The following is a 13825-nucleotide window of genomic DNA, read 5'->3' as shown; positions in this document are numbered from 1 at the left end:
TGCCGCTGTTCCTCTTTGCATTGGTTGGAAGTCTTCCCACGCGTTTATTTCTCACCTTCATAACATCCAATAACTCTGCATCAACCGCAGTGCCAACGGCGTCATGATAAAGGCGGCTACTGTAAAAATCTTTACAGAATGCCTCAGCTCGTCTCACTATTATCCAGACTGCTAATGACACTCACCACGCGATCTCCTCATGCGTACATCTGAGAGTATGAAACACGACCACATGAGCATGAACAATATCGCAACGGAGTAATTTGAGAAATAAACTTCCGTGTAAATAGATTTTTATTATTTTGGCATTCTTGTAATCCCTTCCCAGACGGAGTAAGAAATGTAAACTATCGGTACCTTGCTCACCAGAAACGCTATATCATCTGAGGCGTTGTCACCAAACCATTGGTCAGTCAGTTAAGCTAGACAAGCACTCTTTTATCCGGTTATTTATTCATTCCGTTTCCTGTGTTCTAATTCTGTATTGAATGAAACTGCTCACTACCACTAAAACTGAACTCCAGCATCACACGTTACTGAGGTGAGGTGCCCCATGTTCAATTCTTACGAGGCTTCTTCACGAACCTCACGCCACTGTCTATCCCACAGATCTCCGACGAACTCGTTTCCAACGCTCCCTTCAATCTCTTCGACAGTTTTCTTTAGCTGCTGCTTTGTGAAGCCTTCCTTCCAGGCTCCAACTTCAGGCCGGCACATCAGGCTGAAAGTTCCTGGCCCCGGGACCGCTGCTTTCTCAGCCTCCGAGAATCCGGGGCCTCGGAACATCATGGCCGCCATTTTCCGAGTATCCACTTGGAGCAAATTCTTCAAGTACGTCGGTGTGCATTTTTGTGCAGCTGAGCTTAGCAACTCCTTGTCCTTGTGAAATCTGTAAAGAAATGCAGTGAGAGGTCTGAGTTGTGTTGTGTTTAATGGCATGTAAGTAGCGAAGGCTGTGATGCGCCAAGATCAAGGTATAGGAAAATTCTTTTCCGTAGATTTCTACAAAGATGTGAAAACATATGGTACTGTAGAAAGCTTAAAAAGTTATTTACTTCTCCCTAGTATTGAGAGAAGAGAGAAGATTTACAAATGGCTAACATTAAAAGTTTTAAAGAAAGTCGGTAACCTCAGCAGCCGTTCTTGGCTAAGCAAGGGTCTGGAGGATTCCGACCAGTTTAAATAAAAACCTGAGCTTTTTTCTCAGGAATGAGGAAGTCGCTGAGGTGCATCAGGCGAAGCACTGGGTCATGATTTATATTTTTTGAAGAGAACCTGCTTCTAGTAAAACTCTAAAAACACAAGGCATGTGCACAGTTGCATCATCACCTAAGAGCACTCCTGGGTGAAAAGGAATGGATTGGTTACAAAACGGAGATAATAACTTTTTCCTTAGCTTTTCGAGTTTCGAGCATGAAAAAAAAAATGTGATTTCATTTCATTTTCATTTCATTTATTTTACCCTCAGGGCTTTCGCATTACAGAGGGGGTGGGACAGTGAAGAAAACAATACATAGATCAAAAACAGGGCTATATATACGAACAATATTGAAAGATCCTAGAGACAGAGGACGAACTGTTATTAACTCCACATGTACAAACTGTTTTGTCTTGTTTTGTTTTGCAAACTGTTTCGCCAAGTGTAGTTTGTCAATTATTTCCTTGTTCCAAGAGGACTGCAATTTTGTCCTTGCTTTATGATGTACCAAGTTCATGCAATCTGCATAGGGCATATCAGAGGTGTGAGTAAAAGCCAGTAGTGAGTGCGTGCAGATAATCGCCTTACAAATGGCTGTTTGATGATTAGAATCATAAAATTCGCCCATTCGCTTCAGGGAAGTGGCGTCACCAGACCGGAAGTGACGTTACTTCCGGCACAAGCATTAAGATCTGCTAATGCTATCGCACTGCCAACATATAATGAAATTAGGTGTGCCTGTAAATAATTAAGCTAGCCCTACGGTGCTCAAAACTTTTCTTCAAATAGCGGCTCTTCAGCAATGTGACATGTTCATAACCACTGCGACACGACCACAGTAGTAAGAGGAACGGCATTTCTATACCGACATGCGATAAACGCGCCATGCGAAGACACCCAATATTTTCAAATTTTGGGTTCATGGACTTGCTCCACTTTAAAGTTGCCAACTAAATATTAATTATGCATGAAAGACCTAACGAAGCAAATATGAAGCATGATTGGCAAAAAAAGTTCCCATCGGGACTATCTGCCCTTTTTTCGTTACTCCTTCACTAATAACAGTTTTCCTGCCCTTAGCTCTAGCCGACTCACCGATCAAGTGCTTTTCCAACTGCAGATAAAAGTGAGAAAAAAATCTGGTAAGTTACGCGCGAACTTGTACAAAAAGCATTTTCGCGGAAGCAACATAGCTGTCCGGAAACAGTAGCCATTTATGCATCCCGGAGAAAGCAGTTGCAAGCCTGAAAAATAAAAGCAGGAGCACGTTTTCTTCCGTATTAGAATGTGTCGTAAACAGTCCATGAAATATTTTCTGCATCCACTACCTGCGTGTAGAATAAAACCTACGCGCAGTTGAAGTACAAAGGCATGTTTCTAAAACTCGGCATGTCTTCTGCAGTAGTGGGTGGTCGCCTTGCAGGAATAACGTTTTTTTTTTTTCAGTGCGAGAGCATCATCTGCGGGCAGCTCAGGCAACTGCGGGCAGCTCAGGCACACGCGCCTCGGCACCTTACGTCGTTGACCGAATTGATTTCTTTGCGCAGATCGCTGCCCATCGCTCGGTGAATTTCCATCTTCATGGCTCTGCGATAACTTCGTCACCTTGAGCTGGAACCATTATCAACTTAGCAGGGTGGAAGCTGCAATCAAAAGACCGGAACAGGACGGAACCACGTCACAACAAGCGGGCGTGAACTTCCGGGGCAAGCCTTCATAAGCAAGCTGCGTTCCCGGACCTCATCACAACTGCGGGCAGCTCAGGCACACGCGCCTCGGCACCTTACGTCGTTGACCGAATTGATTTCTTTGCGCAGGTACGTGCTTTTCCTGAGTTTTTCACGAGCGCGTTCCTGAGCTGCCCTGCAGTGTTTTCTTTTTCTTTTTTCTTTTTGCCTTGAGATGGGTGATAAACAGCCATCAACTATTAAAGAAGTAGCAAAGATGCTCTCAGAACTTTCCACAAAGTTTGACGACCACAAAGCTAACGTTGTGACAGAACTGCAAGACATCAAACAGTCACTCTCGTTCATAAATGATAAATTTGAAGAATTCAAGTCCACCGTAGAAGACATGAAGCGGGAACAACAGACACTGAAAGCAGATAACAACAATCTTAGAGCAGCCCTAGAGAGTGCAAAAACTGAGATTGTAGAGTTAAAGCAGTATTCAAGACAACAGAACATCGAAATCAAAGGACTACCCCTCAGGGCTGACGAAAATCTTGCTGACGCCTTAATACAGTTTGGTGAAACGCGCGGTGTTCCAATATCCAGCTCTGATATTGATGTGATTCATCGCGTACCCGGAAAGGACAAGAAAAAACCAAACGTGATCGTGAGGCTCACATCTCGCTCCGTGCGTAGCAGAATACTACATGCAGTGAAAAAGATCAGTTTGTCTCCGGTGGACTTTGGCTACGAAGGCACAGACACAGTCTATATTAATGAGCACCTCTGTCCTGAGTATAAGGTTTTGCTTGGTAAAGCAATTGCACGAAAGCGAGAAAAGGGCTGGAAGTTCACCTGGGTTGCTAATGGAAAGATCCTTGCTAGGAAGGCCGAGAACTCGAACGTGATTCAGATCCGTTCCGAGGTCGACTTAGCTCTGATCTGCTAAACCAAAATCGACAGTAAATCATGGACAGTGTGCAGCTAGCAAACCAATTTATGAAAAAAAATGCATGTGCCTCTCTGCTTCATTGCAATGTTCGAAGCTTGAATAAGAACATAGATAATGTTTGCTGTCTAATGGCTGAGCACTCATTTACGTTTGACTTCATAGCCGTTTCAGAAACTTGGCTACATGAAGGGGAATTCCACAATATCCAAGGGTTCAATTTTTTTTCCTGTAGTAGAAAAACATCTACGAGAGGCGGTGGAGTTGGCCTATATATAAAAACATCGTTGCATTCCTCCCTTCTTCCTAGGTTGACAAATTCATATTCTGCTGGTTTTGATTTTTTGGTTGTTCAGTGTATGAACCTTACAATTGCTGTCGTATATCGTGCTCCAAATAGCTCTCTATCACTCTTCCTTGACCATTTTGAATCGCTGCTCACGAACTTATCTAATCTAAGAGTCAAAGTATTAATCTGTGGTGATTTAAATATTGATTCTTTAAGTGATAACAGTGTGGTATATACTAACTTATTACACTCATATGGCTTCAGTAATGTAGTTATAGGCCCTACACGAGTGACTCCTATTTCTTCGACGTCATTGGATCATATACTCTGTAATTTCGACACATCATCTAGTTTGAGCTCCATATATAAAAGATACCTTACAGATCATTATCCTGTTGCGCTATTTTTTCCTCTCGAACAAGCGGCTCCGGGTAAAACATCTGACCCCCACTGCAGAATCGATGTTATTCAGTTAAGGGAATGTCTTCAAGCGGTAGATTTTAGCTTGATCAACTCAGCTCATGTTAACGACGTATACCAAGAATTTAACGACAGGCTAACCACGGCAGTTTTGCAATCTTCTACACCTCAAATCAAAAGATACTATAGTACGCCTATCTGTCCCTGGATGACACAAGCTATTATGAAACTTATTAAGGAAAAAGATCACTGGCATACCAAATGTAAACAAAAGCGAGGTAATTCATATTACTTAGTAAAGTTTCGGAGAGCAAGAAACTTAGTTACTGCTGCCATAAGGTCCCGCAAGAAAGAGTATTACTCCCAATTAATTTTGAAAAATGCCCACAGTACGAAAGTCACGTGGCAGATCATTAACTCTGTTATTAAACCCGTAGCAAATCGTTTTATTATGCCTGACATAGAAATCTTGGGGATCTCCATTGAAAATCTAGTTACAACGTTCAATGTATATTTTTCCACTATTGGTGCAAGTATAGGAAATACTTGCCCCTGCACTGAGTACCTCCCTCCTCCGCAAAACATTGTAGTGACCTTTGCATACCATGATATTACAGTGGATGAGATTGTATATACAGCTAATCATTTTCCATCGAAATTATCTACTGGATGTGATGGCGTTGCCTCTATTGCGCTGAAGGAATGCATTGATATCTTATGCCAGCCACTTGAAAAAATCTTCAACTTTGCCTTCTATTCCTCCACCTATCCCGATCTGCTTAAGCTAGCTAGAATAGTACCGATTCACAAAAATGGTGACCGTAACCACGTTGAGAATTACCGCCCAATTTCCATTTTAAGCTGCATAAACACACTTTTTGAAAAACTCATTGCAAAGAGAGTGAAAATATTTCTCGAGAAAGAAACCTTGCTATGTCCGCAACAACACGGCTTTAGACCAAACAGATCAACTGGTACGGCCGTCATATCCCTAACAAACACGATCAACACTTTCCTAAATGATAATAAAATAGTCTTAGGTATTTTTTTGGACATTAAGAAAGCATTTGACACTGTTGATCACGAAATTTTACTGAAAAAGCTGGTGCATTACGGGTTTAGAGGTATTAGTTTAGAATTTTTCAGAAGTTATCTCAATAATCGGCGGCAAATGATCCAACTTAGTGGTGTAAAATCTGACTTTGAAACAGTTACGGTTGGTGTGCCTCAGGGTTCAGTCCTTGGTCCGATTTTTTTTACCTTGTATATTAATGACCTGCCGCATTTCACACAACACTTCTCTGTTTTTATGTATGCTGACGACACTGCTCTTCTATGTGCTCATGAATCTACAACGGATCTTATTAGCACCGCAAATCGAGAATTGGAAACTTTGTGTAGCTGGTTTATTTCAAATAAACTTGTTGTAAATGTTAATAAGACAAAATGCATAATATTTAGGGGCTCCAGAAAAACAATACATGAAAACCTGCCTTCCGTGCAATGGCTGGGAACACCTATTGCACTTGTGAATAACATCACTTATCTTGGAATAATTCTAGATGAGAACCTGCACTGGAAGCCATACATTCAGGCGCTTTGTAAAAAGTTAGCTGCAGCATGCTTTGCACTCTACAAATGCCGAGATTATTTTGGTAATGACATACTCAGAACTATTTATTTCTCAATTTTTCAAAGCCAGTTATCATATTGCATTGAATCATGGGGCCACACCTACCAATCTTATTTGGAACCACTTAGGGTCTTGCAAAAAAGGGCAATTCGATTCATTTCACATTCAGGATACAACGCCCACACTGCTCCTCTTTTTAAACAGATGGATATACTGCCACTACAATCATTACTTGAATACAGGACTGTCTTGACAATACACACATGCCTTACAGACAATTACCCGTTACACTCATCGCTATTCTGTATCCCACCACTATGCACTCGCAACGCCACTCATAGAAATTTCCTTCTTCCGAAAACAAAAAATGTCTATGGAGAAAGAAGGATGGCCCATGTTGGTATTAAGCTGTGGAACAAGCTTCCAAGTGAACTCAAACATTGTATAACTTTTCCTGTGTCACTGAAGAAATATTATAAACAATGAGTGAAGCCACTACTTTTTTTTTCATGTATTTTTTGTGTGTTTGTATCTGTTTCTAAAAGAGGCTTGGTGCTCTGAATATTGTTGCTCTATGTACCCATTTACGTCTTTCTAATTTCATGAGCTTTTATATGAATGTAATTAATTTTTGTTATGCCTGCAATTTTCTTTAAAACTGAACTGCATGGATCCCAACTAGCTTCCAGCTAGGGATCCAGATGTTTTAACAAGCATGCCTTGTATGAATGTTGAGAAATAAAAATTGAATCAATCAATCATGTGGATCTGTCGAAACAGAAGAAGTGTCCACAAAACGTTCCCGCAAATTTTGTTTCCGCGAATACGCTTAGATGTCAAAATAGCAACGGACGTCGATGTAGTATGTGGACGTCAGAACAGCCACGAACCTCCTCCTCATTACTCCTACCTCCCATCAGAACATCGCGTCGCCTCTTCAATTCCCTGAGTGTTCAGCGTTTACATGGTTCTACAATCGCCTTCAATAAATCATTTCTACCTACAGCAATAGAAAATTGGAACCAGTTACCAGACCACATTGTAAACAAGCGTGACGCTAGTAAATTTAGACACGCACTAATCGAACATTACAGCAAATGAAAAAACAACCGCATGCTTTGATTTTTACCATTTACTTTTCTTGTTACTATTCCTTCCTTTAGCCTATCCGCCACCATGTATTGATTAGAACTGCATCTTAACATTTCCTAGTGTACTCCCGTTCTTTTTGTTTTTGTTTTTTTTATTCTTCTTGCATTGCATTGTGTTGTATTTTACTGTATTAACATTGTTATTCTCTTTACTTTGTATTTCAACTGTCCCCCCCCTTATGTAATGCCCGAAAAGGGCCTTTAAGGGTACAATAAATGAATGAATGAATTAATGATAAATGAAGGTGTGATTGTGAGAGATGTGTGAGCGATAAAATGTTATCGTGGGAAAAATTTGGTTGATGAACTGCAATTAGTTAATTAATCAAACGCGAAAAAACATGAAAAAATACGCTTAGATGTCAAAATAGCAACGGACGTCGATGTAGTATGTGGACGTCAGAACAGCCACGAACCTCGATATAGTAAGACATGATGTTGGGCTAGTCGGTTCATGGTTAGAGCGAAACAAAACTGCGCGAAGAAGACGGGACAAAAGAAAGGCACGAATACACTTGCGCTTTGTGTGTGTGTATTCGTGCCTTTCTTTTGTCCCGTCTTCATCGCGCAGTTTTGTTTCGCTCGATATAGTATGTGCACGTTTTGCTTTTGCATTGCTCCAATGCGCGTCGCCGCAGTGATCTGGAACTTTTGTTCCACATCCTACGCTATTTCGCTTTTATCCGTGCTCTGAAAGCTAAATACGTCACCTACAGAAGGCACGTGTTCATAACCAAAAAATGCGAGCCCACCTATCTCCGTAGTTCTTTCCCAAGAAGTCGGCCAGGCGCTGTAAAGTTCCAGCCGGGTCCCGAACCATGTCTTCGTACGTCGTAAAGAAGACGTTGGATTCGCCTCTTCTCTCGTATCCACTTCTGACGTGGTCAAAGTAGGAGCCGTTGGTCAACGCCCCTTCCAGAAACATATCGAGGAATTCGTCGAAGGTCTCCTGCATCGGACATACTGGCATCTGTCTGTTAAACATGTACTGCGCGTAGCACGCGTCCCATGGATTGCGCGCTACGTAGATGTACTTGGCTTCTGCGTTTACGGCTATCTTCCCCAACCGGATGTGGGTTCGAAAGATCCGTGGCAACGGACCCCCATCCGGCACAGACCCGCCGCAGTCCTCCAGGTGTGGCGCCCTCGCGCTAAACTCGGCGAAGTCCTTGGCGCTCCGCCCGTCGTGCACGATGAGTTGTATCATCTGCTGCATCATCTGCATGCCACACTTGGGGTAGACGACCTCGATGATGTCTCCCTCGCGCGGTTGGTATCGCAGCGCCTCGCGCACCTTGGCTGGGTCACGGAAGAAGATGTACCGTTCCCCATCGATCATCTGGAACATGGAGTCCATCTTTCGAACCGCCATGCTGGCTTGGCTGAAAATCAGAAATAAAGGTGATACTAGCTGCTTTCTCAGTTTATAAAAACCCTGGTGATGACGCCAAACGATGGGCAGGGCTAGTCCCTTTCAGTAGCGTGGCTTTTTGGGCTTGTTGGTACATTATTCCAATACACTGTAGCTCAGCAAAAGACGAGGACACAAGAGACAACACACGAACACCACGAGCTCTAACTTCCAACAAATTTTATTCTCCTGAAGCATCAGATTTATGCGCCAGAAAAGAGGAATCACATATGCCAACAGTATAAATTTCTTACAAAAGCTTTTCTAAGGAATTGATACTGTTGGCACATGTGATTCCTGTTTTCTGCCGTATTAATCTGATTCTTCAGGAGAATAAAATTTGTTGGAAGTTAGCGCTCGTGGTGTTCGTCTCTCGTCTCTTGTGTCCTTGTCTTTTGCTGCGCTACAGTGTATTGGAACTAGTCCCTTTGTTCTTCCTTTTATTTAGAAAAAGAAAGTTGCGCTTGCACAAGCTACCTTTTTGTCTTGGAGAAAGACTTTCAACCACTTTACCATTGTTTGCTGCATCAGCCTTTATGTTGAAGACATTTACCGCCTCAGTTTCAGTCAACCTGCTTTGCATCATGAGCTATCAGGCGGCCGCACTATGCGCCCCATGTCTTTCTTGTGCATCGTATTCTGACAGTTGGAAATCTGGTTTATTATGAGCCCCGCTTTTGCGTGCTTTAATACGGTCTCTCGGTAGTACACAGTGAACACAATCCCGAAATCTGAGATCCGTTTCCACAAAGAGCTTTGAATTTACATGGGGTATCAGGCCCTACTTAAACGTAGCAGAGGGTGCTGAGCACGGGAAGAATCGGCCGTGTGAAATGGAAGGCAATAAAAGCTCTGTGCCAGAATTTGAGACCGACGAGATGCCATTGCTGCAACGTAAGCCTGTCACAGCGGTTCTACACAAAAGAGAATGAGTATGTTTCTTCCCAAAAGACTCGCAGTTAAAGCCACAAGAGTTCACGCCTCACAGCTTGCACACGAAGAACTAGTTTTTGCTGATATAAAAGCAGTGCACAACTCCCCGGATTTGCCTACCAGGTGGCCGCTTTGGAAGGCAGCAATGAACACAGTACGCTGTAGCTTGTCTAACCAGCTACTCCCGTAGTGGCCGCCGGCTGAGTTGACATAGCGCTGATGTCAATTTCACTAAGCTCATAAAGAAGCGTATGCTGATGCTAGTGCCACGTATTATTGTAGTGTCCGTTCGTTCGCGCAAGGCCGCAGGAAAGGGGTGTTATCATTTTTGTTCGTGACGCGAGCAGCGACCGGACTAATCTCGATTGATCACAGCCATGAAGAACTGGATCTACGTGTTTCCAGATAGCTCTAGATGATCTCGACCTGCTATCTCGAAGTTTCCTTGCCGGCTTTAAATTGAACGATGCCGCAAGCAGCGGGCATAAGTAGTTCGACGTGCTTACGCCGCCGCCGAGTGATTCAGTCCTTTTGCGGGCGCAAGTCAGCCCAAATAAAGAGCTTCGTTTCCAAGTCTTGTACGTGTCCTACTCACCGCTGGACTGCCGTCATTACAATGTGACACTAGGACCGTTCGATGTCATGAAGCTACTCTATTTATACCAGATGTAACATAAAAAATCGCCCGTGAACAAGTGGAAACTCTATCATATGCCTAACTGCTCATTTTTTAACTTTATGAGAAAAACAATTCAGGCATAATCTTAACTTTCACGCTGCTGCGCCGACGTGCGTCTTTACTGTGCTTTACAGTAAGGCTAGCGTTTTAGTGCTTACACTCGCCTGTGGATATTTATTTGTTTGTTAATCCAGATGCCTTAAGGGCACATGCACGCGTTAGTAGCAGATTTCAGTCGTACATTTTCGGCCAGAAAAATTACGGTGCACCTTGTGTACCCCAGAAGGACGTTATGTGGGGCTACTTTGGCAGAGAAAAGACAGCAATCATCAATCACAAATGAAATGTTTGAAGAACCGTGTAAGGGACACAGTGGCCTGCACCGTTGGCAGCTTCCTGTACACTTTGCAAGATGACTATCCAATGCGCGGCAGATTCTTGAGCATTTTTTTAACCGGTTACGAGCGTAAGAACCTGTAGCTTGATGAAAAGCAGTAACTCTCGCCTGGCGCCCTTTTGTTTGCATACTCGTTCGTTTCTTTTTTTCTGTCCTGATCACGATAGGCTACAGAATTGACAGCCTATTATTCGCGCAATAATAATGCATTGCACGTGCACCCAAATTGGAGGAAACTCCAAAAAAAGGGTTGGACAGCCAGACCTTTCGGCTGAGAAGTAATTGTAAATACGACATACCTGTTTACAGCTGTGTCAACGCGCTAAACATAAATGGAGAAAAGCTCGGACTGAGCAGGAGGCACGAGACAAAGCTTCAAACATGGCTGTTAAAACTAAGCACAAAGAACCTAGCCTCCCAAGAAACCACGTCATGTTAGAGCACCCCCAAGTAGACCGCCAAGCAGTCGAACGGTTCGAGTCCCCATTAGTCTGAATCATTGCGTAAGCACTCATGGTGGTCGCAGGTTGCGCTGTCTATGGGGAGTCGTGAGAAAAGCAAAATATCCACTGGAGGTTCCCTCGTGGTGAAACCCGCCTTCATGTAGGAAAGGCAGACCAAAGGGCAGGTAATTACTTGTAAGGTACACGTAGTTGCCTTGCAGTGAAATTCACAAAAGCCTGAAAAGCCGCAACAGCAAACTCACAGAATTCCTTCCTCGTACTTGCGATTTCGTCACTCAGCAGTTAGCCCACAGAGCCCACTAACATTCGTTCACGATGTTCCACGCAAGCACGAACCCACCGCTGCTCTCGCAGTACCAGACTCCAGCGCAGCTGGCGTAGAACACATGCCAGAAACACAGTTCCGCTCTTCTTTATAGTGTGTTTGCGTGCGTGTGTGTTTTGCTCTTACTGTACAGCTACTTTGACATATGTGGCCAACAGGATGTCAAAGTTTCCATGGGACACAACGGAAATAAAGGGACAGATGTCGCCATCTCCTTCTTTCTAATTTCCTGCCCAAGACTGGCATATCGCAGCTAGCATGAAACCAGAAAGGAAGCGCTGCCCTCGGCTTGCAGGTGCGCACTCTTATGTGTGCAGCTGGTAGTGTAGAAGTATTAACTGTGCAACGCACAGGGCGATTTTTAGAAAAATGGTAGTTTATTCTATCCTGTGAAGAAACTGACTGTACAAAGGCGCGCGATGCCACAACTCATCAAAACGGCCAAAGCATTCAGCCATTTGGTGCACACAGTTGTTGTCATAGAGGACCTAGTAGAAAACTTAGCACACGCGCAATTTCGTAGGCATTCCCAATTTCCGCCAAAAATATCACCCGTTAGTGTGCTAAGATATTTATTACTGTACCATTTCATTTAATCACGTAGGCGGCCCTCAAAGTGGGATGAACGCTTGCAGACGATTACAATTTTCCAATTATACGGGGAACGGCAGCCTGTGAATAAGCCCTTTCAGGGTGTACACCGTCACAACACCATGAAGCACAACAAGGTAACTTCACCAAGGACAACAACCGGATCGCAGTAATTTATGCTGTAAACGCTATTGGTGTTTCGTAACAGATACAGAACATAATATTTCCTTTTCCTGTAGTTAACGTAACAAGGTTTGCCTATCGAATATAAAAAACAACCTTGTACAAGAGGTACTAAGGGAATAATTACTCATTGGCATCCACCCAAACGCAGCCGTACGGCTACAAACGAAAGCTATACAGCTTTCACAGACAGAAACTTCGTAGTGAAATTCGTCCTGGTACGGAGGTCGAACTCGGGACCAGCGCTTCACTGGAGCAGTCTCTCTGCCAACTCAGCTAACCTGGACGACAAGGTTATGGTAGGGCGAGAGCGAATTGATCAATAACTCGAAGTGGAAACAGTGTCGAAATATTTTAGGGGATCCCCCAAGGTGGACTAGGACCAACAAGAGGCAATTTAACGAGATGAAAAATCTACAAAGAAACTCGGCACAGAAAAGATGTACACTGTGAGTTACTGAAAAATGATTAAATGGTTTCTATTCACATGCTGAAGGTCATGGTTAAAGGTCAATATGCACGAGCACCTAGACGCCTTCTTACACGCGTCTCCAGACATCAATACGTTGAAAATCTGTGACTGCATTCAGCGCGTACAAATGTTTTAAAAACTCCATTACCTATCAAAAGGCCAACACATAGAATGCGCTGTCTAGCACTTTACCAAGTTCTGAAATTGTTCTGTCCAGAAGTTTGAAGATGAGTGGTGAACACATGTACCCACAGAGAAACTTCCTTTTCCTAACCTTGCGTGATGCGATTCATATCCATACTCACTTTCGATACTGCACCTGCGGAGCACCCTGATTCTATTTGTCTTTCGTTGCGTTCTCTTTTGTGCCTCCTTTGCGTTTTCTGCATTTTGTGATTTCTTGAAGCTTTCTTAGTCCTGATGTAACTTCATTCCACTTGCTTCAAATTCAATTGTTCATCTTACCAGCCGCCCGTGTCGCTATCAACATGAGCCTTAACAGCCATACCGGGGAACTAGAATGCAAAATGCCGAACATAGGTCTAACAATCTGTTCTGCTCTTTTCGAAAAGATATGGCTGCAAACAAAGAGCATCAGAACTTAAAGTGTGGGGCACTTTCACCCATATGGAAGCATTGAGCCCGTGCTTCGCGACGCTATCATTCAAAGGTGCAGAAGGATGTGGCTTTGAGCAAGCGCAGCGATTAAATTTATTAACTTGAGCAATGCCCGCCAGATATGTATTCACTTGTAGGAATTATTCTTTTACGTTAGTAATAAATCATAAATTCAAGGGCTCATTGAATTCTCGCTACTGGTGAAGGCTGCGAAAATCAATAACTGTTCGAGCGTACAGGCCAAATAAGTTGTAAGGATGTCTAAAACGTTTCCAAAGCAACAAGGTTAAACGAAGAACATGCAGTGAGATAGACGGGAGCGCCGACTCTTGCGCAGACCTTGTCTTTGAGAACCAGGCAATGGTGCAGCAAGTCGAGCATTTATCCATCTATTTCTCCGTCCACAAAGTTTCCTTCGTGACAATCAAGAACTATTAGTGGA

The 13825-nt window shown here is 43.3% G+C and overlaps 1 protein-coding gene across 1 annotated transcript; it reads right to left on the bottom strand.

The window, feature by feature from the left end:
- Positions 1-362: 362 nt before the first annotated feature.
- Positions 363-11492, bottom strand: LOC149347208 (3-alpha-hydroxysteroid sulfotransferase-like). The gene is made up of 3 exons (XM_089586945.1): positions 11437-11492; positions 8063-8692; positions 363-889 (listed from the first exon to the last, which is right to left on the bottom strand). Exons 2-3 carry the CDS (start codon positions 8680-8682, stop codon positions 565-567), a joined length of 945 nt encoding a protein of 314 aa, XP_089443071.1. The 5' UTR covers positions 8683-8692; positions 11437-11492; the 3' UTR covers positions 363-564.
- Between the last annotated feature and the right edge of the window lie 2333 nt (positions 11493-13825).

The sequence above is a fragment of the Amblyomma mixtum genome, chromosome 4 (genome assembly GCF_055824585.1).
Source record: "Amblyomma mixtum isolate Tamu chromosome 4, ASM5582458v1, whole genome shotgun sequence".
Lineage (NCBI taxonomy): Eukaryota > Metazoa > Arthropoda > Arachnida > Ixodida > Ixodidae > Amblyomma > Amblyomma mixtum.
Note: the sequence above shows the minus strand (reverse complement) of the source record. Positions and strands in the feature narration are given on the sequence as shown.